This window comes from Physeter macrocephalus, unplaced genomic scaffold, assembly GCF_002837175.3.
Source record: "Physeter macrocephalus isolate SW-GA unplaced genomic scaffold, ASM283717v5 random_229, whole genome shotgun sequence".
Taxonomy (NCBI): domain Eukaryota; kingdom Metazoa; phylum Chordata; class Mammalia; order Artiodactyla; family Physeteridae; genus Physeter; species Physeter macrocephalus.
This window is the reverse complement of record NW_021145515.1, coordinates 14,391-40,358: the sequence shown is the minus strand read 5'-3', so window position 1 is coordinate 40,358 and position 25,968 is coordinate 14,391. Positions and strand designations below refer to the sequence as shown.

General features: G+C 49.9%; 1 protein-coding gene across 1 annotated transcript in view; it reads left to right on the top strand.

The window, feature by feature from the left end:
- Nucleotides 1-25,968, top strand: part of SLIT1 (slit guidance ligand 1) — a 62,695-nt gene that overhangs the window by 28,658 nt on the left and 8,069 nt on the right. Inside the window, exons 18-27 of the mRNA XM_028484774.2 lie at nt 1,690-1,822; nt 3,750-3,818; nt 6,834-6,905; nt 8,878-8,949; nt 9,761-9,832; nt 18,019-18,182; nt 20,034-20,158; nt 20,429-20,526; nt 23,750-23,889; nt 24,077-24,170. Coding sequence (XP_028340575.1) covers nt 1,690-1,822; nt 3,750-3,818; nt 6,834-6,905; nt 8,878-8,949; nt 9,761-9,832; nt 18,019-18,182; nt 20,034-20,158; nt 20,429-20,526; nt 23,750-23,889; nt 24,077-24,170 — 1,039 coding nt within the window. The remainder of the gene's footprint in view (nt 1-1,689; nt 1,823-3,749; nt 3,819-6,833; nt 6,906-8,877; nt 8,950-9,760; nt 9,833-18,018; nt 18,183-20,033; nt 20,159-20,428; nt 20,527-23,749; nt 23,890-24,076; nt 24,171-25,968) is intronic.

Sequence of the window (25,968 nt, the reverse complement as noted above, 5' to 3'; positions counted from 1 at the left end):
GCGGGCCTCCCTCTGCTGCGGCCTCTCCCGTTGCGGAGCACAGGCTCCGGACGCGCAGGCTCAGCGGCCATGGCTCACGGGCCCAGCCGCTCCGCGGCATGTGGGATCCTCCCAGACCGGGGCGCGAACCCGGTTCCCCTGCATCGGCAGGCGGACGCGCAACCACTGCGCCACCAGGGAAGCCCCGTAGTTTCTTTTTTTTTTAAAAAAAAAACCTGAACTATGTATTTTGGACATTTTCTGATGCCATCAAGTATTTTTTTGAAAGTATTATTTTTTTCGAAGAAACAGTTTCTTTTTATTTCTCTTCTTACAAAGTGAGGCATCTTTATTTCCTTAAAGACAAAACCAAAAATAACGGACAATCCAGAAGGAGAATAAAAAGATCACTGATGAGTCCCTCTTTCTACTTCCCCACCCCGGATGACTCCTGTCAGCACTCTGTGCGTGGCCCCCTGGATCTTTGCCGAGTGTTCGTGTGCACATGTATGACACACGTAGGGTCTTGCAGTACTGCCCATGTACCTTCTCAACATGACAGTCCCTTGTCTGGAGGCATCGCATGGCATTTACGTGCTTCCAAACTTCTGCTGTTATGCCTCGTGCTGCCAGGAACATCCTGATAGATAACTCTCTGTACATATACTCAGTTTTTCCCCTTAGAATAACTTCCTAGGAGTGAAAGGATGTGAATATTTTTGAGGTGTTGCTGCCGAGAGGCAGTAGTACGTAGCGGCCAAGAGGGCAGGCTCTGGAGGCACCTGGCTTGGATTCTAGGCTGCGGGACCTCTTCCAGGCTGGCGGACCTTGGGCAAGTTACTTAATCACTCTGTCCGTAGTTTCCTTTTCTCTAAAATGGGCTGATAGTAGCACATCCACAGAGAGATGTTGTGAGGATTCAGTGAGTTCATCCTTATCACGTGGCACCTCCACACGGACGCCTTCCATAACCGACAGTCCCTGTCACCTGCTTCCTAGCAAATCCGACGGTGGTGTCCTTATCGCCCCTCCTACACCCAATCAGAAGGAAGGAAGGCACACAGAGGGCGCTCAGTACTATTTATTGAATCTGTGAAAGATGGTGGGACAGAAGGGGCTCAGACTGTGTGCCAGCCAGACCTGGGTACAGACCCTGAATCGCCTCTGATCAGCCTTCTGACCCGAGCAAGCTGTTTAACCGCTCCAGATCTCAGTAAGATAGAAGTTCTTTCTTTCCTTCATTCAACTGACCTAATTTGGAGGCTGCTGTGTGCCAGGCCCTGCTCTCCGTGCTGGGCCCCTTCAGTGAACAGAGAAGGAGGCGCAGGTCTCTGTCCCCGTGATGCTCACATTCTAGGGGCAATGGCGGCTCCCCTTACATACGTTAAGGAGATTACGTTCGATACGGTGTCCGGCACATAGTAGGTGCTCAAGAAATGCTGTGGCTGCCATCCTCCTCTGCAGTGCCTGGGTCCGCCTCAGAGCTGAGGTGGAAGAGATGGACCCAAGACCTATTTTAAGCTCAAAACAGGTCCAAGGGGCTTTGCCCCTGGTGGGGGAAGGGTGCACCTGAGAGGAGACTTACTGCTGCACAAGGTGGTGTCAGCGCGGGGCCACTGTCCGCAGGTGCCCTGGAGCTGGGCCCTGGCTGCGGGAGGCCCTGAGGAGGCGTGTCCCCTCGCTGACGTGGCTTCACGCCTTCCTCCCCAGGCCAGGAGGAGGGGGGCTGCCTGCCCCGCCCGCAGTGCCCCCAGGAGTGCGCCTGCCTGGACACCGTGGTCCGATGCAGCAACAAGCACCTGCAGGCCTTGCCCAAGGGTATCCCCAAGAATGCCACAGAGCTGTGAGTAACCCCTGCCTGGTGGCAGGAAGAGAGGGCGACCAAAAGCAGATGTTAGCTGACTAGGCGCTTGGAGTTAGGGCTTTGCAGGAGACACCGGTTCCAAGGAGGTGTGAGCTTCTCTGTGACCGCCCTCCCCCAACTCTGCAGTCACCTGACGGCAGGGGTCTCCCGTGGCGAGTGCTTCATCCCCTTAAACTAAGCTCTGCCTTTAAAATAAGAAATTACATTGCTTTTCCCACTTCACATCATCTCATGAGCATTCCCTTCAGGAGAATGCTCACCAAAGTTGTTTCTGTTGTCCACATAATATTCCATCCCGTGAATCTACTGTGATCTATATAACAAATCCCCCTTTGTTGGTATTTAAGCTTCCAATTTGTTTACTCTCATAAATAGCACTGAGGTGAGCATCCCTTCAGTGAAACTGCTAGTCGGAGAGCGGTGCATTGTTGGAACTCTTGATGACCTTCCAGAAAAGCTGTCTCCTCTGCACTCCTGCCCGCCGTGTGTGGAAAGAGCCTTCTTGCTCCCCCTCCCCCTCCCATGCCCCATCAACACTGGCTGTTGTGGTGCTAACTCTTTGTTGGTTGGGGTTTGGTATCTGAGCCCATGTGGGGACGTGGGTATAAATGTGTATGGCAGACAGCGGGATGGAGAGCAGGCTTCTTTGACAGACCCCTCCAAAGGGAAGGCCTGGGTCAGGCCCTGACTCTTCCTGCCCCTGGGATTGGTCCCTTCAGGCCTCCATAGCCCAGCTTTTCTTTTCCCTGAGGGGAGCATGTGAGGTTTTCATTTGTATTTCTTTCATTACCTGCAAGGCTGGTATTTCTTCACAAGCACACCAACCACTGCAGTCCTTGTCCTGTGACTCTCCTGCTGCATCCCCTGCCCCGTTTTCTGGCCCGTTCTCTCCTTGGTGCCTCCTAGCAACCCTGGGAATAATGGGACAGGCAGGACAGCCTGGCTCCCTTGACTGAGGATGCTGAAGTTCAGAGACTTTAAGCCTCAGTTTCCTCAGCTGTAAAATGGGGCTACTGGGTTTGTTGACAAGGGAGGCTGAGAGGATCGAAGGAGATGGGCCGGGAGTCATTCTGTAGGATGCAGGGTGATGGGTCGGGGGAGTAAAGCCCTGATTTGTGCTCTGTGGACCTTTGGCGGGTGGACAAGGCATCCTGAAGGCTGCCTTCGGTGGGGCTGCAGCTCCCAGTGCTCCCGTCAGCTTAGTTAGGATGGCTGGTGGCCATGGGGGAGGGAGGGCAGGTCACAGCATTTCGAATCCCAAGCTCTGCGAATGATGAGAGACCAGTGGGTGGGAGAAGCCGGGTCGGTCACAGAACTGACTGCAGAGAGAGTTGGAGAGTCACCTTCGGGGTCCTGAGCCTGGATGGTTAGGAACATGGAGTGTAGTGCTGATGCAGTCAGGGGAAGCCTGTGTGGGTGTGAAAACACAGAGCTTAGGTTTGGGCATGTTTGGGTCTGGGGCCAGCCTCAGGCACCTTGCCAGCAGGTAGAGGGGGGCCCTGGGTGCTGCTGAGGACCTGGCAGGTGGGTATTAGCCCATTACAAATTAGCTATTTGGCCAAGAAGGCTGGAGAGAAGAGAGGGAAGACCAGGGGGTCCAGGATTGAGCCTATGGTGCCCACTGACAGGGAGGGTGCTGAGAGGGCCAGGCAGGGGCTCGGGAAGGAAGCCACAGGAGGCTTCATGTCTCAGTGGCTTTTACCAAGTGTTTCAGTGGCATCTTCCCAAGTGGCCTAAGAAACGTCCGTGTTTTCTCCTCCAATTAGCGATTCAGGACCAACTGTGTAGTCTACATGTAGGAGAGGAAATGAGTGAGAAGGCCCTGGCTGCAGGGGAAGGTTCTCCCTGCACCGGGCTCTGCCCAAGACCGAGATGGCTGCACTAACTGCTGTGTTCTCTCCTGTAGCTACCTGGATGGGAATCAGTTCACGCTGGTTCCGGGACAGCTGTCCACCTTCAAGTACCTGCAGCTTGTGTGAGTATCCAGGCCTGTCTAAGAGGGCAGGAGGGCCATTGGAATCTAGCCATTGTGGCTCCAGCTTTCCTGGAATTCCCTACACATGCCACTCTGGCCGATCCATTTTTTTTGGTTTTGTTTTGTTTTTTTTAATTGCAGTATAGTTGATGTACAATATTATGTTACAAGTGTACAATATAGTGATTCACAACTTTTAAAGTTTATACTCCATTTATAGTTACTATACAATATTGGCTATATTCCCTGTATGGTACTGATCCGTTTTTTAATTTCACCCCATCCCTTTGGGAACACCTGTGCACAGAACTGTTTTGCCATCTAGTGGCCATTCTTGGGAATTGCATTGTTCCAGGCTCTCTTGGGTTGGAACCTGTGTGCTTTTGCCCGCACCATCTCCCCAAGCCTCTAGGCTGGTAATTATTATTAAAGAGGGTTATCCTTGCAAAGGTAGGAGCCAGAGCAGAAGAAGAGAGTTATGGAAAACTTCTTGATCCAACCTTGGCTCCTAAACCGAATATGAAATATGGCAGCCTCAAATACACATCTGTAACTAACTCTTTCTTTAGGCTAACATCTACTTTTCTGTTATTTCCACTTTTGACCTTTCTGCTTCATGAAAACATACAAAATAAGCCTCAGAATAAGTTCAGCTCCTCTTAGCCTTCCAGCTTAATTTACACCTCACTTCAATTGTCTTTATCTTCCTATTGGCCAGATCTCACCAAAAAGAAGTCCAGAGAACATTTCATCTGAAGTGCCTTGGAGCAGTGCTGCTCAAAGTGCAGTCTATGGGGCAATGGCAGCCTGAGAACTCTTTGTAATGTGCCTGAAACTAGATAAGGAACTTGTCCCAGAAGTTTAATCAACACATTGCTTCTTCCTTCATTGGGAAAGTATTGCTATGAAAAAAGTGTTAGCTAAACTAAGTTGTGTGTTTAGTGTCATAGGTGATTGCATTTTGGCACAAGTCCCTTGTTTGGGGACATTCAGTTTGAGGACTAGCTACTTTGAGTAGCACTGGCTTACAGAATTTCAAAACTCCAGTTTATCTGTCTTTGCTAATGACCTAGCCATGGTGTTTTGACTGACTGTTCCAACGGTGGAGGTGAGGGGTGGTGGTTAGAGTGATTTGTGGCTGGTGATAGAGTGACAGAGAGAGAGACAGCCTTTCTTTGGTCTAATTTGAGGCACCCCCACTAGTGGTGCAGATATGCTTGAGGAGAAAGGGAGGGAGAGGGGACTAATGTGAAGGCAGTTCTTACTATGAAGCTGCCTGTTGGGGGCTGAAATACCAGCACCTTCTTATCATGGGGAAGGACCACAAAGTGTACTTGAAGTTTGGTGATGTATTTAAATGTGTCTCTAGGAACAATGGAGTGGTTTTGAATGAGATTAATTAGAGGAACATTTACTAAAAGAAAATGAAGGCAGGGCATATGGTTTTATTTGCTGAGTCAAGAACTGCATGAAGTGAGCAGATATGAACCCCTCTAAGTCATGGGCCCTCCCCCTAAATGTCACGGTCTGGGGGCATGCAAGGGAGAGAAATAGGAGCACATACGTCGTGTGGAGTGATGAGTGTTCCAACAGAGGTAAATGCACGTGTTAGGGCTGTGGCTCAAAAGAAGGAGTGGTGGGCTCAGGGTAAGGGCTGGGAGAGGTCAGAGTTCACCAGGTGCAGAGGGAACAGGATATCCAGGGGCAAGAGAATTTCAAGAAGGGTAACAAATTCATGCAAAGCGTGTGGGGACCCGTGAAGGAGGGGGGCCATGCCCTGGAGTACCTGGCAGGTGGTGAAGCTAAAGGGTCTGGAGGTTGCACTTTAAGTAAATGGGAGCCACTGCGGGTTTGTTGGTAGAGAAGTGACCTCATCAGATTTGTGTCTTAGAAAGATTGCGTGGTGCCCACCATGTGGAAGATGGATCGAAAGGGGGCAAAGCAGTGGGTGAGAGATGAGGCAGAAACCAGAAGAGAGATGGCGGTGGCTTGATGTAGCAGAAACTTGGGAGGAGGGTGCAGATGGGACAGATGAACAGAGGCACAAGCCAGTTAGGTGAGGGTCTGGGAGGGAGGACGTGGGGGTAGGGCGGTGTTTCTGGGTTGTTGGAGCTGCTGACCGGGATGGAGAGCACAGCATGGGGCATGCGGGTGGGAGAAAGCACAAGAATTGGAGTGTCTGTGGGACATCAGGTCTCTGGAGGGGACTTCGTGAGAGAGGTCTGGCTGGGGCCACAGAGGAGGGCACCATTTGCGCACGATGGTGAGGGAGCCAGGACCATCACCGAGGACTGAGGGACTAAAGGAAGAGGAAGAGCAAGGACAGGGCTTAGTGATCCCCGTTCCTAAGGGGTGGGTGAGAAAGAAGCATTCACCAGAGAGGTAGGGGGAATGTGGGAAGACAGTGGTCTGAGGAGATTTGAGAAGAGGGTGGTCAATTGGGCCAATGCTACAGGGTCACTTGCAGAGCACATTGCCGTGACCTGGGGCTTGGGGGCCAACAGACTGGGGTTTGACTCTATCTGTACTTCCTCCCAGCTGTGTGACCCTGGGTGGGTCACTTCATCACTCTGAGACCCTGCACCTTCCTTTATAAAATGGGTTTACTGTCTCCCTCATAGGATTATAGGGAGGGTGAGTGAACAAACCCATGTAAGGTACTAGCAAGAGAGAAAGGATAGAGAGCCCCCTAGACCTGGCAGTTGGGAGGCAGCTGATGCCCTTGGTGGGAGCATTTCCATGGTGGGTGGAGGGTGGGAGCCAGGCTATACTTGCATGGGGTGGGGGATGAGGAAATGGAGACCTGAAACCCTGGAGACATAGAGCGAGTTCAGGGAGCAGAACGGAGGGCTGTAAATAATTGTGAACCAAGCACCCCTCCACCACCTCCCACCCTGCAGAGTGCCGGTCAGAACTACTTGCCCGCCTGGCTGAGGGATGGCCATGGCCGTTGCCAGAGCGGGAGAGGGGAGGAGTTCTTTCTTTCTAAATGATGATACTTTTTGTCTTTTCCAGGGACCTGAGTAACAACAAGATCAGTTCCTTGAGCAATTCCTCTTTCACCAACATGAGCCAGCTGACCACTCTGTGAGTTCCATGGCGGGAGGTGGAGGGAGGGCTTGTGGCTACTGAGACTCTCCCCAAGCCTCGGTCACTGGCAGGTATCCCCACGTAGCCTCCCTTACCCTCCAGGGAGGGTGACAGGGCCTGCCCACTGAAAAGACTTTTAAAAAACTTTTGTTTTTTTATTGTGAAACACAGCGTGTACATGGAAAAGTGCAAAAAATATAAATGTACAATTTAACAAATAATCATAAAGCTAGAACATGTGTAAATACCTAAGGCAAAAAATAGAACACAGCTAGCACCCCAAAAGTCCCCTCATCTCTTCCTGATCATTCTTCCTCTCTCCCCCCACACCCGAGGCAGTCCCTACCTGGAGTTTTATAATGATCACTTCTTTGGTCTTTATAGTACCATCTACATATGCATTTCTACACAATGAAGTTTAATGTTGCCCACTTTTGAATCTTATATAAATTGAATCATACAGGATGTAGTCTTTTATGTCTGCCTTCTTTTATTTATCATTATGTTTGTGTGAAGCTGTGGTCTCTTCATTTTCACTGCTGTATAGTATTCCTCTGTAGGAATATGCCATACTTTCCTTATCCATTCTACCACTGATGGATATTTGCGCTGTTTCCAGTTTGGACTATTGTGAACGGTTACTCTCTGAACATTTTTTATGCCCATATTCTAAGATATTTTAATGATTGCTTTAATTATATTCCAAGCAATTGATTGGAAAGTATTGACAAGCATCGTTTATATCTGCCTGGAGCTTAAGAATGTATTTTGTTCACCTTCCCAATACCTCACTTTACAGATGATGTGCCCAGGACTTAAGAACTTTCCCTTTGGTTCTGCTGTGGTCAAATAATAGAGCCCGTACCCTAAAAGACAGGGTCCTGACTCAGTCAGGCCCCCAGGAGCAGAATGTGGTCCCAAGGCCACAAAGTGCTGCACTTACCTGCCTCAGGTCTATTAGTCAACTGGTTTCCATTTCAAAGTCTTCTTGAGCCTGTTGACTGCAAGAAAAATGCACAAGTTGTGAGTTAAATTTTATTCGGGGACCTTCCAGAGGACTATAGCTTGGAGACAGTCTCTCAGATAGCTCTGAGGAACTGCTCTGAAGAGGGAAGGGAGGAGCCAGCATACACGTGAACTTTTTTTTCTGAGAAAAGCATGTGGTCAAGCATCAAAAGGTTACTGTTAATCACAAAGAACAGATATCTCAAGTTAATGATTTTAGTGCTTTTCTAAGTATGGGAAGATGTAAGAGTCTGGGGTCGTTTGAAATTTTTCCTTAGATATGCATCTAAACTACCTAAAGGCTAGTATATTCAAAGCACAGAATGCACCCTGTCTTTCTCCATCCTGGATTCCCCTCAGGGCACACTGTCGGTGGGCAACTGAAGTGGCTAATGGCTTGATCCTTGTAGAACTGGAATGGCAGGCAACATTTCTTTCTTTACAAGCCTATGTGTGAAGCTGCCATGGTCTAGGGCAGTGGTTCTCAACCAGGGGCAATTCTGCTCTCCAGGGAACATTTGGCAATGTTTGAAACATTTTTGGTTGTCACAGCTGGAGGAGGGTCGGGGGAGCTGCTGCCTCTGTGTGGGCAGAGGCCAGGGATGTGGCTCAACATCCCACAAGGGACCGGACAGCCCCCCAGCAAGGAACTGTCAATAGTGCTGAGGCTGAGAAATCCTGGGCTAGGTGATCCTGGAAGCTGTAAGGGGAAGCAGCCTTTTCCTGTGATAAAAAATGTCTCATTTCTCTTGTTATTATTTTAAAAATAGCTTTAGTGAGGTATAATTAATAGATAATAAACTGCACATCCTGAATGTGTAAAATTTGATACATTTTGATATATGTTCACGCCCAGGAAACCATCACCACAATCAAGGTGGTGACCACCTGCATCACCGCCAGAAGGGATACCCCTTAATAATCCCTCCCGCATTTCCTCCGTCCCTCCCTCTTCCTCCTGCAGGATCCTCAGCTACAATGCCCTGCAGTGCATCCCTCCGTTGGCCTTCCAGGGGCTCCGCTCCCTGCGCCTGCTGTGAGTTTTCCTGCTCTTCATTCCTCCAGGCAAATCTGCCCCACTGAGGGCCCTTCTCACCCACCTGGCAGGCAGGAATGTCCCCAGGTCCGGGGCCCCAGCAGGGCCAACTGTGTCCAAAGTGCGAGGCCGGTCCACTCTCATCGGAGCTCCTAACGGAGGCCAAGGAATGAATGGGAAACCATCCGAGAAAAGGGGGTTGCTGTCTGCCCCAAGTTGTGTTTGCGATGTGTGTGCTGGGACAGGGTCCGGGGGCATCCAAGATGAGGTAGCCCCTTGTTTGCATGTGAGTCTCCTGTCAAATGGTGAATGTCGAACCTTCTCTGAGAATTCCCACTGTGAGGTTTGCCCTGTGCTCACAGCCCTCTGCCATGCCTGGTATGACGGCCTCTGGAATATCCTTGCACTGAGTCCTCTGGCAGCCCACCTGGGGCAGGGAGACATTCTTCACCCCCAACCTAGGGCTCACCCAGTAGCTTCCTTACCAGGAAGAAGCCTGCCCCCTCAGGCTCCCTAGCTAAGCTAGGGAGGGCACACGCTGCATACCTGCACACGTCCATTTGTCCTGTGAACAGACATGGTATGTTGAGTTAGTTGTGATGGCCCGAGCAGGGTCTTCCGGAAGGGCTGAGGGGCAGCGTGGTCTGTGATAATTAGGGGCTCCCTCTCCTTGCCTGTGGCCAGCAGCGCAGGGTCTCTGATCCAGGGACCCTCTCCCTCATGACATGCCCCTCTCAGCAGAGGGCGTCCCTCCATCAGTTCCTGAGTTTTCTGTCTTGGGATGAGTCCTGACGGCCTCTTCTCTCTTCAGGTCCCTGCATGGTAATGATGTCTCCACCTTCCAAGAGGGCATCTTCACAGATGTGACCTCCCTGTCTCACCTGTAAGTAACTCTGGCCCAATTCTCGGCACCTCTTTGGATTTAAATGGAACTTGGATTCCAAGAAAGACCCCTCCTCCGGAGAGTATTACTTTTAATTTAGCTTGTGAACTTCAAATGCTCCCCGTTTCAGACGCTTACACATTCAGTGTACCATCAGTCACAGCAATGGACTTTGAGAACAGTTCTTCACAAGCAATAATAAAAGTAGTAATGACCATATATTGATTGTCAAGCACTGCACGTGCATCGGCTAATTTAATCCTCACAGCTCTCCTACAACATAGCAACTGTTATTCCCATTTTCCACATGAGGAAACAGGTCTAGAAAATGTGACAAGCTCACCCAAAGTTGCGTAGCTGGTAGAGGCTAGAGGCTTCCGTCTCAAAAGCCCATGCTCTGAAGCACGATGCCAGTACTGTGCCTCTGACTTCATATGGTGGGGGATAAGCTCCGGAAATTTACTACCCAAAAGAAGTATAATGGGCATAATTGGATGTAGTCTTGTTTCCAAAACTGTTTACCTGGCAGCACCAAGAGGATTCTTAAAAAGCAGTATGCTCGATTCCTCAAAAGCCTGAATGTAGAATTACCATATGACCCAGCATTTCCACTCCTAAGTATATACCCCAAAGAATTGAAAGCAGGGACTCAAACAGATACTTGTACACCCACGTTCATAGCAGCATGGTTCACACAATAGCTATAAAGCAGAAACAACCCAAGTGTCCATTGACAGATGAATGGATAAACAAAATATGGTACAGTGGGATATTGTTCAGCCATGAAAGGGAATGAAGTTCTGACACATGCTACCACATGAACAAATCTTTAAAGCATGCTAAGTGAAATAACCCAGACATAAAAGGACAATATTGTACGATTCCACTGAAATGAGGTACCCGGAATAGTCAGATTCATACCTACAGAAAGGAGAATGGTGGTTGCTAGGTGCTGGGAGGGGGAGGAAAGGGAAATTTTTGTTTAATGGGTACAGCGTTTCTGTTTAAGGTGATAAAAAGAGTTTTGGAACCAGATAGTGGTGATGGTTGCACAACATTGTGAATGTAATCGATGCCACTGAGTTGTACACTTAAAATGTTCAAAATGGCAAATTATATATATTTTTTACCACAATTTAAAAAATGAAGGAATATAAAAGCAATGGGCCATGGCAGGGTCATCCTAATTCTGGAGGCGGGGCCAGGCACAGAGTGAACACGTTCTCTCCTAGCATCTCGGCTGTAGGTCCAGGTCATGTTCAGGCCACATGGACTGCAGCCAGGAGCAGGGGTGTTACCGTGTCCTCCTGCTCTCTGCCTCACAGCCAAGTGCCCAGGGCCCGAGTGGACAGGCAAGCCCAGATCAGGGAGTCTTTTGGGGTCCCCCGCATCTCTACTTGAAGTTCATTCACTCAACAATCTCACTGGATTTTCTTATCTCTAAGGCTCATCTTTTCCACATTTTAATCTCTGAGATCAGAGTATATCTTACAAATGATCTGTATGTACTTAATAAGGTAACATTTCTCCACCCCTCCCAGAACATGCTAAATTAGTGGGCGTCTAACAATCTTAGACTTGAGGAAATAAAATAGCAATAAGTGCCACTCATTGAGAGTTTGCCTGGGACAAGTACTTTACTATCTGCGGTGTCTTGTTTACTCCATAACCAAAATGGGAAGTAGCTATTGTGCTGTGAGCCAGCTTCACATATAAGACAGGGACTGTCTTGAGCCCACACTGAAGATTCCAGGACTCAGTGGGCAGAGTGCAGTGATTGATTAGTGATGTCTGCTTGGGAGTGGAATGGGTAAGGGGGCTCTGTCCTAGATGGCAGGATTTATTATATCCATTTTACAGTCCCAGGTTCAGTTAAGCAGATTCCCTATGTCATAAAGCTGGGAAATGACAGAGACAGGATTTGAACTTAGGTGTGTCTGATTCCAAAGCTCTTTATTTATTCTTTATTGCCTCAATAAGTATGTCCTGAGTAACCACAGTGAGTCAAATGCTGAAGAGTTTACTAACACAAGATTTCTGCCTTCTGTGACCATCTGGGATATTATAAAACAAGCTCAAAGGCAGCAGTGACTAACTCTGGGGAAGTCTGACGACCTTCAGAGAGGAAGTGCCTCTTTGATGCCATTGAAAAGGCACTAGGAATTTGCCATTTGGACGTTCCAGGAAGAGGGAATAGCATGTGAAAAGGCATGGAGTCAGGAAAGTGAATGACATATTCAGGGATGCTGTGTTGTCCAGCATAGGATATAGGGGGTTTGGTTAGGTGAGGAGTGTGGGGTGGGAAGAGAGGAATCTGGATAGGGACATTGGAATTCCATTGTGAAGGGCCTTTGTGCCATGCTATGGCAATTGGGCTTTGTTCTGTAGATAGAAGGGAATCGTGGAAGAATTAAATTGTGAAAACTCCTGGAAAGCCGTGGTGACCTGTGGAGGCTGGATGGGATGGAATGAGGCAGGAGGGAGCCTGGCTGGAGACTGTGGCTCTGGACAAAGGCCAGGCAAGGACGGTGTTGTTCATTGTTCCGACGACTCCCATTCACAGGGGCTTGTTTCTATCTGTGTTTAGTCATTTTCGGTTGTGAGCTCATTTTTTGCTGATGCTGGGAATTCTGAGGACCTGTATTGGAGATACTTCTCTCCAGAGAGTTTTGTGCGTGTCTTTGCTGGGCCAGGGTCGGCTGCTGCTCTGGGCCCACACTGTTCTCGGCTCCTTTGCTTACCCCTGGGCTGTGCCAAGTGTCCACTCCAGCTACCCCCCTGCCAGGAAAGGCCTTTTCAAGCATCTGGTCCACCTTTCCCTCCTTTGGGGCCCCCCTTCGTGTATTGTATCTCTTACCATTGGGCTTTACCTTTTCTCCTTCCCTGTGAAAACTGAGTAAGACTCAAGGACTTTCTGATCTTGTCTCTAGCTCAACATCTAGAGGCTTTGCTTTTCAAATGGGAAGTGAACATATGTTTTGTGTCAACAAAAACCTGAAGCTGCAAAACCAGATTTTGAGCCCATGCCTATCTATAAATTCAGACCTTCTTTAGGAGAACAGTGACATCAGGCCAGAAGCCAGATCCAACTTGTAAGAAAAAAGAAAAAAAACAATAAGTAGAGATCAGTTAAGTGGTAAATGCAAAACAGGGCATCAGCATTACTGATCAGAGGTGTTTGTTAATTGCATCTAAGCCCTATTTCTCTATAAAATAGCATCTATGTAGAAGAAATCTTCCATTATTATGAAGCAACCTCGTGAATACATTCTTCCCTTTATACCCAGGGTTTCAAATGGAACTAGGCAGCAGCCTGGGAAATGTACATGTGCTTGTATTTAGGTGTGTGCACATGTAATACTGATGGAATATATGTGCATGTGCACACATGTAGCCATTATTTCCTCTGCATGAAGAGTTGCAATTATTCCATAAGGATTCCGTGAGCACTTACAAGGAGTCAAGGAATGGGACAAGGATAGCATAGACTCACCACATTCACTCTGGGCTTCACAAAGGCCACATGCAGTCTGAAGGGAAGTAGGCGCCCACGGCTGTATAACAAGTCAGGGTTTGCCCAAGAGTTAGCATCCAGTGTTCCTGGCTCCCAGAGGTGCCCTCTGTTCCTACTGTGACTCTGACCTGGGCCTCTCCTCTTCACCGGCAGTACGCAGGATGGGGGGGTGGGCCAAGCATGTATGCTGAGGGGGTGAGGTCCACCGTATTTAAACCCTTTGAACTTTAGACTAGGAATCAGGACATGTGGCGTTAGGTCTTTGTCCTGCCATCAACTTGCAGTGGGATCTCAGACAATTCATTCATCTCTTTAGGTTCTTTCCTCACCTGTACACAGGTTATTTCCAAGGTTCGCTATAGTTCTAACATGCCATAATGATTGTGAGCACTCGTCACTGCCTGGGGCTTCGATACCCTGCACATCTCTGCTGCTGTTTACTTTAATATTTACTTTTACAGTTAGCTCATCTTTCATCCATTTGTCTATTTGTCCATCAGCAAATATTTACTATGTGCCAGAACCTGCGCCAAGGCTCCCCAGTATCATTCTTCATGTATATAATCTGACATTTTGTTGCCCCTAATCTGCTGCATGTTGGAAAACTAGATTTCTGAATTTATTAAGAATTCGGTGTGAAAAGTAAATATGGAATGATTAGGTAAATCATGGTATGCCCATATGACAGAATAGCAAGTAGTTAATTATAATAGTTATGGCACTGTACTTTATTATTTGATGAAAATGCGGAATAGGGACTTCCCTGGTGGTGCAGTGGTTAAGAATCCGCCTGCCAATTCAGGGGACACGGGTTCGAGCCCTGGTCCGGGAAGATCCCACATGCCGCGGAGCAGCTAACCCCATGCGCCACAACTACTGGGCCTGCGCTTTAGAGCCCACGAGCCACAGCTACTGAAGCCCACGTGCCTAGAGCCCGTGCTCCGCAACAAGAGAAGCCACCGCAAGGAGAAGCCTGCGCACCGCAACGAAGAGTAGCCCCCGCTCGCCGCAACTAGAGAAAGCCCGCGCGCAGCAACGAAGACCCAACGCAGCCAATAAATAAATTAATTAATTTTTAAAAAAACGCAGAATAAAGAAGACTGTGTACTCCGATGTCAGTGATGTGTATATATATGAGCACAAGAACTAGAAGGGAATAAATGAAAATTAAATTAGTTACATTTATGGGATGACAGATGATTCTTTTCTTTTTGAAGATCTTTTGCTGTCATACTGAGATTTGTGCATTTCTCGTGCTTTTAGGCAGGCATTCATTCAGAAAACAGGACGCCTGCTGGTGTCAGGCACAGTGAGGGATTCATGATTCCTGCTCTCAAGAAGCTTCACTCCAGTAGAAGAAGACAGTGATACACACAAATAAATTGCCCGAGAGGAGGATGGGTAGAGGAGGAATAGCTCAGGTGAAGAGATTTTGAAGTTTTAGCGTATGCTAAACTGTTTAGTTGGCACCTCTGAAACAGCCACAGGAGATCTATTTCTGTCCTGGTTACGTTAACAGAAGAAGCCCAGCCGGGCCTTGGCAGGAACAGACCGAATAGCTACTGTTCCAACTATTTCCAAGTTATACCAAAGAGCAACAACACAGGGTTATTTATACTTTTGCTGGGGGATGAACCTGACTCCACAGTCCTTTTGGATTGATGAGCAGCCTGACTGCTGTCCTCACCACTGGTCTCAGCAGGGCCTGTGGCTCTCCGCTCCCCACTGAGTTCACAGCGGTTTTTGTTGGGAAAAATGGGCTCCAGGTGAAAGTGAACTACTTGAACTAATGAAGTAGCCACAAAAACCCTGCCTTTGGAGAAATTAAAGCTTGAAATGTTGAATTCAGGAGTTGCTCGCCATCTGCTCTATACAGCGACAAGTAAAGCACGTGTTGGTCAAGCCAGAAGGCATAGTTTTGAATAGCTTTGTATGTGACTTTGGTAGTTTTTATTATTCTCTATTATTATTTTTTATATTGAGTCGGAAAGGGACACTTACATTTGAGGTGCAACTTTGTTGCCATGTATGGGGGGAATTTATGCAGGAATTGGGAATTGTGACATCCTAAGACGGTCAAGGGCCTCCACATTCACAGTGGCTTCAGATTTAGTCTTTTTGGCATTTTCTCTAAATGAGCTACAAGATGGAGAGAAGAAACCCTTCATAATAAACTCTCAGCTCGTGGCTCTTTAGCAGACCACACTCCTGCAGTGTGCTACAAAAACCTTCTTTCAAATAAATTCTGTATTTATCTTTTGAATAACATAATTACATTACCTCATACTTTTTATGTTAAAAATATTAGTCTGGTGAATGTAGACATTTTAAACATACCACTGTTTTGTATTCCTGTTATTTTTTTAAAGTCTTTTTTTTTTTTTTTTTTTTTAACGCAATGAAGCTTCAAAACATCAAAGCGTCTGAGCTTCCTCTACCTCTGAGAAGCCCTGGTAATGTTCAGGGAAAAGAGGAAGGTGTATTCCCTGTCCCATTAACCAGGATGGATGCTGTCAGCAAATCAGGACAGAAAAAATGAAATACACGTGGAGGTTGAACCGGCTTTCTTTTCCAAGCTGCATTATTCCCTCGGCGCCCATTTCAGGTTATATGTGCTTGTCTTTCTTCCCCTTCCAGATTGCAGGCTCTTTATCGAATCATAAAGTGAGCCCCAGAGATGTTAAGTGAGCTGCTCAAGGTCACCCGGGCAGTGAGCAGCTGTGCTGGGGGCCGGAGTCCAAGATTGTTGAGCCTGCTTTATAAGATCGGCCGTCATCAGCTGTGCTATCTGGGGGAATTCGTGCTCAGAGTTGCTGCCGCTTTCATCAGACCCAACACATCTCCAGGGGAACCACTTCCTCCGTATTGCCCAGACACAGGTGGAAAATGGCAGCGCATCCATTTGGTACTTAATAAACGTGCCCTTTCTCACGAGCAATAGACAGCCTTATGTTTTCACCATAATGTTGATATAAATGAACTTCAGGCACGAGGCTCTGGTTTTTCTATTTGCTGGCTCAAAGACCGCTGGCCCCTTCATTCCCCCAAACCCGTGCCTAGTTCATCTCTGAGTCTCTCCCTGTGGTTTAGTGAGAAGATTATGAGCTTGCCCACGGGATCGGTCAGAGCCTGAGTGGTTGGCGGTGCACAGTGTCAGTGTGGGGCGGGGATGCGAGGGGGCAGGCACAGCCTTACACCGCAGGCGAGTGTAAGTCCATACAGCCTTTTTTGGAGGGCGGCTGTTCACATTTTACATGCGCTTCCTCTGCGACTTGAATCCTCCTTCTAGGCATCTGTGCTAGAGAAATGCTCGCTCACAAAGAGGCATGAACCGAGTGTTCACTGACCTTGGAAACAACCAGAATGTCTGGCAGCAAAAGCTATGAAGTGTCCATTCTTTGGGATGCTATGAAGCAGTTTGATAAAATGAGGTGGATCCATATTGCTGACCTGGAAAAGTCTCCAAAACGTGCTGTTTAGTGACAAGAAGCAGGCTGCTCAGAAACGGTGTGTACTGGAGGGATGTAATCTCTTCCTCACAAAGAACTGTACGTGTAAATATGGGGAAGGATTGGAAGGTTACGCGCTGAGTGTGGTGGCCATGTGATCATGGGTCCTGTGTTTGGCAGGGACAGTGGTGTAGACTTTCATGTAATGTGGATGTACTGTAGTTTACTTAACCACTCCCCCACTGATGAACACGGGAGGTTTCCAGTCTTTCTGTTACAAACAATGCTGCGATCAATACCATTGCACAGATGCCTTTACACACTTGTGCAGGCACATCTGTGAGATAAACTCCCAGAAACAGAATTGCTGGGTCAAAAGGCAACTGCATTGCTTAGATATCATAAAATCCCCCTCCGTAGGAGTTATACCATCTTGCATTCCCATCAGTAACGTAGGAATGTGCCTTTAAAAAAAAATTGAGGTGAAATTCACGGAATATAAAATTAACCGTTTTAATGTGTATACTTCAGTGGCATTGAGGGCATTCACAGTGTTGTGTAAGGTGGAGACTGTTGTGTGCCGGGTCTGAAAATGGTTTACAGTGAGAATGCATTCGTGTGCCTCTTGTTTAACTGAAAATGAAAAGAAAAATTAAAGAGTATAGGCTTCAGCGTCAGACAGCGCTGGGTTCTGGATCTGGGGGCTTCCCTTCACTGGTTGTGTGACCCCAGGAAATTACTTATTCCACATGAGGCTCAGTTCCCACATCTTTGAGATGGAGAAGAGAAAAACTTACACCGTGGGGCTGATGAGAGGATTAGATGCACTGACTTGGGAGAAGCAGCTGGTTCATCACAGCAGTAAATCTCGGTTCCTTTCTCCCCAGTGCACTCTGGAGGCAGTGCAGTCAGAGGCTGTGGCCTCAACGGCACAAGTCCAGATCCTACCTCCCCACTTTCTCGGTGCATCTTGGGCAAGTGCCTCCACCTTTATGAGTCTCAGTTTCAACATGTAAAATGGGGATAGTAGGGTGTGATGAGGACTAATTGAGAGAGCAGATAAGGAGAGCTTACAACTCTACTGCCTACACAGTAAGTGCTCATGTGATGGGGGCTGTTAGGGTTTTGCCAGCTCCTGGCATAATGCCTGGCACCCTAGGTACCCAGTGGGCGAAGGACCCCATGAAGCCATAATGCCTACTTCTCTCCACTCTCTGACCCAGGGCCATTGGTGCCAACCCCCTGTACTGTGACTGCCACCTGCGCTGGTTGTCCAGCTGGGTGAAGACAGGCTACAAGGAGCCTGGCATTGCCCGCTGTGCCGGGCCCCCGGATATGGAGGGCAAACTGCTCCTCACCACGCCTGCCAAGAAGTTTGAATGCCTAGGTGAGCCCAGGAGCACGAGAGGGGATGGTGGGTACCGGGTTGCTTCCCCCCACCTCCTGCTTCCCCCTCCAACCCTGGCAGAGCCTTCCAGACACTCCTGTGTCCCCGAGGCGACCGGCTGGGTGGGGAACAGGTGGCAGGAATGAGGCCCCTGCTGCTTGTTAGCATTGCCGCCCTCTTGTCCTGCCATACGACGAACAAAAGAAAGCCAGGCGGAAAATCTCAGGCCGTGTAAGGGCTCTAATCCCTCCCTGGGGTTATGTAAGGAAAATAAAAATAGCAGTGTTTCTGGAAGCTCCAAGCCTCTCAGCAGTACAAGCACTCAGGCCTCCCTTTGGTCGGAATTGTGCTCAGCAATTAGCTTAAACGCCTGAGCCACTGGACCCAGCTGCCACTCTCCTGACATTTGCGGAAATACGAGGCCTGAGTGTGATTGGAGGCCTCACCCTGGGCATCTGTAAATACTCGTTCAGGGATTGACTGACTGATTGACAGCCCAAGCCCTGGGAACCCTGCTGAGCAGGAGGTGGCCGAGTGGCTGGCCCAGGCCTAGCTTTGTGTCCCCCCCTCCCCAGTAGGGGGGCAGCTGTGGGAGGCCACGGGAGGCCGTGGGGCACGACTCCTGCCCTCTGCAAGCTCACAGACCACCAGCGAAAATGAAGCTGACAGCCGGGGGTTAATGAGGCGGCCCCGGGCCGCCCTGTGTGCAGGATGCTGTCACAGGAGTGACCCTTCAGAGGGGCCCGATCTGTGGCTTGGCCGCTGGCTGTTGGGAGCAGGCCAATGTACGTTGAAACGTTCGCTCAGTATTTATTTAATGGGGTGGGATTGGTACTGGTGAAAGGTTTTTGTCTGTGTTTTTAAAAAAATTTTATTGGAATATAACATGCATAACAGGAAAGTACAGATCGTAAATGAATGGCTCGCCGAATTTTCACAAATTGAACCCATCCAGGTAACCAGCCCCTGGATCAACAAACAGAGCCCCGCCTGTACCTGAAGGGTCCCCTCATGTCCCCTCCAGTTATTACTAGAAATTGTTTCTCCTTCCAGTCATACCATGCCTCTTCAGGAACCAGTGTTTCTCTAATTCTAGAAGGAGCTTTAAGTGGAAACCTGACTTAACTGGCTGGTGTTACTATTTATTGCTGTGAGGCCCTAATGCTCCTCCTAGGCGGCACCCCAGGCAGCCTGGCTCCCGGCTCCTCCCCCACCTCCAAGTTCAAGGAAGGGCCACCAGTGAGTCCTGAAGGGGCTGGAGAAGGTCATGCCTGTAGCCGGAGAGGTGGCGGGAAAGGGTCCTTCCCTGCTCAGCCTTGGAGAGAAACAAGTTCAAGGCCATGGACCTTTCTTCTCCTAAGCGTGGCCTCCTCTCAGAGCCAAGTCTCCTCCCTGCTGGGGTGGCCGCCCTTGCTGTCCAGGCCAGCAGGTGACAGGGCTGGGGGTGGTTGCCTCAGAAGGGTGTGAGGGGATGGAGAAAACATCAGCCGATTTCAGTAATGGTGACCATGATGCTGTCACACCCATGGTCCTGCCCTGACCGCCACATGGGGGCTCCCCGAAGCCCCTTTCTCGGATGATCTCATTTAGTCCTTCCAGCCCCATGAGGCAGGGGCTGTTTTTAGCTCCATTTCACAGAGGAGGGTCCAGAGGCTGGAGAGGTGGACTGTGAAAGGGGGGTGAGTGCGATCCAGAGGGAATACCGGGAGGGGCAAACATCTCCTTGGGGAGAGGGCTTCGCGCACCTGTCGCTACAGTGCCAGGATTCCGGGCCGGGGGCCACGGGGCTCTATGCCCAGCCCTGTCCCCCCACCCGCTCCCTGCGCTAACACCACTCCCCCCTTGCCTCAGGTCCGCCCAGCCTGGCTGTCCAGGCCAAGTGCGATCCCTGCTTGTCCAGCCCATGCCAGAACCGGGGCACCTGCCATAATGACCCCCTTGGGGTGTACAGGTGTGCCTGCCCCAGCGGCTATAAGGTGAGTGCAGGCTGAGGCTGGAGGCGGAGGGCTGCTCGAGGACGCGGTAGGGCAGGGCTGGGGCTGTCTTGTTGGCCACTCAGCCCTCGGGGCCCAGGGTGAGCTCAGAGCAGGGGCCCATGTGAGCATTTCATCCATGACCTAACATGTGGATGAGAGAACAAGGAACCCCCGGGACCGGCAGGCTGAGCTGCTGAGGGGCCGGCTGTCCCTGTTGGCTCACTGGCCCCTGGGTCTCCCTGGGGTCCCCATCGCTGACTTCTTCCCCAGGGCCGAGACTGCGAGGTGTCCCTGGACAGCTGTTCCAGCAGCCCCTGTGAAAATGGCGGGACCTGCCACTCGCAGGAGGGCGAGGATGCCGGCTTCACGTGAGTTGCCGGGGGTGGGGCGGGGGTGGGTGGGTGAGTGGGTGCTGGAACGTGGTGGGTGAGTGCTAACGGGATCCAGCACCCAAGCCTCGGAGCCTTCCTCCTCCGAATGGGATGGCCCAGGCCCTTTGAGCTCTGGGAGATGAGGGACAGGCCCAGGGGGAACAGCCACTCACTCTAAATGGCAGCCAGAGGCCTCTCCGTGTCCACCCAGGCCACGCCTCTGCTGCCCAGAGGCAGAGAAAGCACAGAGACTAGGGGCTGCCCAGGTCACACAGCAGGCAGCAGTGGGGCTGGGGCTTGGAGCTCCTGCTCCAGGCTTCTGCCTGCTCTTGCCAGGTGCCAGGAGACTCTTTCTGTGGCACTGGGAGTCCATAGCCTAGGGCATATGCAGCGGCAGTGCCAAGAGGCAGCTTGGGGGTGTTTTCAACTCCTGTAATCTCCATTAACCCCCAAGGCCTCCGACTGAAGCCATCCACCTGCTTGTTGGGCCAATGTTGCCTGAAGGCAGGGCCCTCAGCCAGCTGCTCCGGATCAGGCGTCCACCCCGAGCCCCCAGGACGCGGGTGGGGAGTCCTGCCCGGAGGTGGAGCAAGTCCGGGTCAGGCCCACCGGGGGCCTCCCCCACCAGCTCATGGGTCACTCTGGTCGCACCACGGGCATCGGTTTCCCACTGTCCTCCACAGCTCATCTCGCAAGTCCTCCCAGCGCTGACATCGCCACTCAAGCCCCCCACTCACCCTGCTCCCCCCAGAGCCTCTCAACGAGGCCCCCAGCTTCCCAGAGCTCTCGTGCACCCAGAGCTTTTCTGAGGAGCACATAGTATTTAGTTGCTGAAGATAAATTGCCAGCTGAGCAAATTGACTCTTCAGAAAATGATGTTGAATCTACTGGCAGAAATGGCCAAACCTGTCTCTGCAAACCCAAATTACCAGCTGTAAAAAAGAAAACACTAAATGGCCTCTCGGCAGGTGTCGCCTTGGAAACGGCGTCCTTACAATAGGCTCTGTGCTTCTCTGGGCTTCCGCAGCAGCTCCATCAAAGCCCCCTCCTCATTGGCTAGACTACTAGGGGGCGTGTCTACGGAGAGGGGCTGCTGAGAGGACGCACCTAGGAGCTCTCCCTTCTAGGCCGGGAGGGGTGCAGCTGGGAGTAGCCCCTCGCACTTGGCATGCCTGCAGATTGGCGGGGGCGCTGTGGGAAGGACACTTTTGGTCGAAAGGGGTGCCTCCCTGAGTAACCCCTCAAACCTAAGGCTTACAAGGGACTCCTCAGTTGTCCCCCCGAACCCCGCCAGAGGGGACTTAGCTGAGATCCGCCACCACCTTGCAGGGGGAATTAAACTCCAGGACACAGCCTGCAACAGTAGGCTTCACACCTTCTTGTTCACACCCCCGCCCTGCCGCAGACGAATTTTTAAAACTACAAACTGCCTCACACATTCTTAAGTGACAGCTAAAAATCTTCATGGTAAGTTTAATTTTTCATTGCAAAGAAGGTCATTTCCAGAACGCTGTACATATTATTAACATTAAAAATTAAAGCTATGACTCTTTAAATCACTCTTTTATTTTTCTCCAGGGAAAAATCATTTTAAAATAACGTGAAGGAACTCCTCTTGAACAGCTGCAACATCTTGCATCATTCTCGTTTCTATTCAAACTAGTATTTCTGTTTTACTCCCCTCACCTGCCCCCCATTTTCTTCTAATGTAATCTATTTTCATACTAGAGGCTTTCCTTGAGCACCCTGCCATACTTTCCTACCACCAAAATGGGTATATGTTTAAATTTAAAGTTTTTTACTATTTCTTGTCACCATAAACCTCTGATTAAAAGTTTCTTTTGCATTGAGTTATCATTACAATGATCAATAATATACCATTGATCAGAACAACATAACTATTCCAAAATTTGATAGTTATTACACATAAAAGGTAAATTTTATTAGACTTTACCTCTTAATGAGATAGATGGAGCTTTTGTTTGTGTGTGTGTGTGTGTGTGTGTGTGTGTGTGTGTGTGTGTTTTCTTTTCTTCTCTTAATTGGTTTATGTGTCCAGAGGTGAATATTATAGAATGTGAGAGGGCTTAGCAGCCAATCTATTCCCTTAAAAAAAAAATATGTGTGTGTGTGTAGCTATAAATGCTGAGAAAGTTTGTTCACATAAATAAACCAATGAGATTAGGAGTTTTATTATAACCATGTCACTCAATTACTTGAAACCCTGCCAAGTTTATATGCTAAAAACCCCAAGTGATCTGTCATCAAAAATTATTTTTAATGTTCTATCAGCTGACAGTTCCATGAGGTCTTCCTTCAATTATTTTTTAGTGCACAGAACTGGAAACCTCGTGACTTGCAAAAGGGTTTGTTCATTCACTTTGGAAACATCAATATTCCTAATTGTCCCTTCATTTGGCATCCAAGGATCTTAGGCCCCAGGCACAGCCCACCTTGGCCTCGTGCTAGAAGAGGTGCGCCTGCACCTTTCTGGAGCTCTGGGGCAGGTCAGTAAAGGGGGGAGTTCCGTGCACAACATGAAGATGTGGAAATTAATTTCTCAGACCTCTCTGACCCACAAACCCCTTGGAAAACCACAGTTGTCCCAGGGGGAAGTGTACCCCAGTTTGAAGATCGCTGATCTCCAGGGCTCTCTGAGACTTGACTCCTGCTTACCCCCAGTCCTGTTCTCACCCCATCCCTGAAGTATGTGCTCCCCAAGCCCTGAACTATTTAGATGAGCAGGTACCCTCCTGAAGGATGGACTGTAAGGCTCTCTCTCCCCCAGGCTTTTACTCCCACCGCCTTCCCTTCCCTTCCTCTTCTCCCCTGTCAGAGTCCTTGGCTAACTCATCACCTCCTCCAGGAAGCCTGCCCTGACCACTCCCTCCAGGGAGGGGCTAGGTGTCCTCTGCCCCTTTGTCCACCCTCCCCAGCCTCAGTTGCGCACTGTTCTGATACTCACTCTCTCTCCTTTGGTTGCCAGTCTCCTCGTTGTCTCCCCCGCTAGACTGTGAGTGATCTCATGAGCACAGGAGCACAGGGCTGATCTTGGTCACCTCTAACCCCCAGCATCTAACAGGGCTTGACCCAGAGTAGGGACCAAAACTCCAGGATGATGCTATTGACCGTTGGCCACAGGCGTCCATCAGTGCCTCAGGAAGGCTGCCGCCCTGGCCATGGGCCCACATGCCTCTCCCTCCTTCCCTGCTCCCTACAGGTGCTCCTGCCCCTCCGGCTTTGAAGGACCGACGTGTGGGGTCAACACGGACGACTGTGTGGAACACTCATGTGCCAACGGGGGCACCTGTGTGGACGGCATGGGCAGCTACACCTGCCAGTGCCCCCTGCAGTATTCGGGTAAGCGTGGCGGGGTTTGAGCATCTCCAGGGAGGTGGGGGCCGGTGCACGTGCCCTGAGCCCCTGTCCCATGTGTGGAAGGGCTGGGACCCTGCCTCAGTGTCTGCAGGAAGTTTCTGCTGGGCGGGCTGCCTGGCGGAGCAGAGAGGGCAGCTTCTCTCCTGCCTCTCCCCCATTCTTCCCCCAGGAACGGCCTGTGAGCAGCTGGTGGACTTCTGCTCCTCGGATTTGAACCCGTGTCAGCATGAGGCCCAGTGTGTGGGCACCCCAGACGGGCCCAGGTCGGTGTTGCCCATTTCTAAGGCCAGGGAAGGGCATGGGCCCCCACGTCACCTCTCCTCTGCCCTCCCCAGCCTGTTTCCTCACCTGTCAGGTGGGTTTGGTCTTGGCTGTTCAGTTCCTGCCAGTCAGTGCCAGGGGCAGGGTGGCGGTAGTTTTAATTGGACAGACCTGGGTTTACATCACGACCCGGAATGGGTGGCTTGACCACTCTGAGCCTCAGTTTTCTCATCTGCAAACTGGGTGCACCAGTAGCTTCCTCCTGGGGTGGTTGTAAGGATTAGATAAGCAAATGTGTGAAAAGCACTTACCTCCACGTCTGACATTTGAAAAGTGCTCAGTAAAGAACTATTGCAGGTCCACAATTTCTTATCGCCAATTACAAAATGCACAAAACTCTGAAAACCAAAAGCCATCTGCTAGCAAAATCCGATCCGATCAATGTATTTGGTATTAAAAGCTGACCTGCACTGATATGAAGCTACTTACAGTCACCATTCATCCCATGTAGTGGGAATATGTGTAGATTTTGCAGCAGAATGTGAACATGTTTAGTTAAGGGGCTGCCCCAGATCCAATTGGCATGTTACATAATATATACAGTTATAGGCTTTGTATTACCTCTCCCAAATCCAAAAAGTTCTGAATTTCAAAACCTGTCTGGCTTCAGGAGGGTAGGATAAGGGGTCCTTGACTGTTGTCACTATCGTTGTTACTGGCATATGTGGAAGTGCTTTGTCACCGGAAGACTGGGATGTGAAGGTCACGGGTTTTTTAAGATGTTGCTCCCATCTGCAGTTCTGCAAACATAGTCTCATTTCTGGGACCCTGTTCCAGCAGTCAGGGCAGCACAGTGGTCAGGTCTTCTTCAGGTCTGTGGCTGAGGGACCCAACCCCAGCTGCTCGGGCAGAGGTAGGGGATGGAGTCCGCCAGGGACTCAGTCCAGCAGGAGCCGCCAGAAGAGCCTCCTGGGCAGGAAGTGAGAGCCGGGGGACACTGAGGCCCAGATCCTAGGTCAAGGGGCCGCACAGGAACCTCCATCCAAATGGTGGACAGACGCTGTACTGCTGGCTGAGCTGCCGGGTGGGGTGGGCACAGCAGACCAAGGAGCAGTGGCAGAGCAAGTGGCGTGCACGCTCCTCAGAGGGGCTGGACCTCAGAGGGTGGAATAAAGCAGGACTGCGCACTGTCCGGTTGGAGACTGCTCAGATAGTCCTTCACACCACAGAGAAGGAGCACTCGGTGGGCTATAGTGCACCTTCACTCAACTTCCTGTCTCGGAGGAAGGACGGAACTGACAGACACTCAGCTGTGCCTGGTGTTGTACCCGGAACCCAGCAAGTATTCAGTACACACTCACTGGATGAATGGATAAGGGAGTGACAGTGAATGAGTCTGTGGGTGCTTAGCTACTGTAACGTTTTTCAGACTGCAACTCAAGACCCAGTCATAGATTGTGATCAGTTGGGTGGGTCAAGGTTAACGTTAAAAAAATAAAACAGGAAATATCAGAGAGCATCATGCCCTTTTATATAGTAAGGATAAGTATTTTGGCATGAAACTGATTGCAGCGGGCTGTGTGTGTGTGTGTGTGTGTGTATTTACCGGGTACAAAAGACTGCAACTCAAGACCCAGTCATAGATTGTGATCAGTTGGGTGGGTCAAGGTTAACGTTAAAAAAATAAAACAGGAAATATCAGAGAGCATCATGCCCTTTTATATAGTAAGGATAAGTATTTTGGCATGAAACTGATTGCAGCGGGCTGTGTGTGTGTGTGTGTGTGTGTGTGTGTGTATT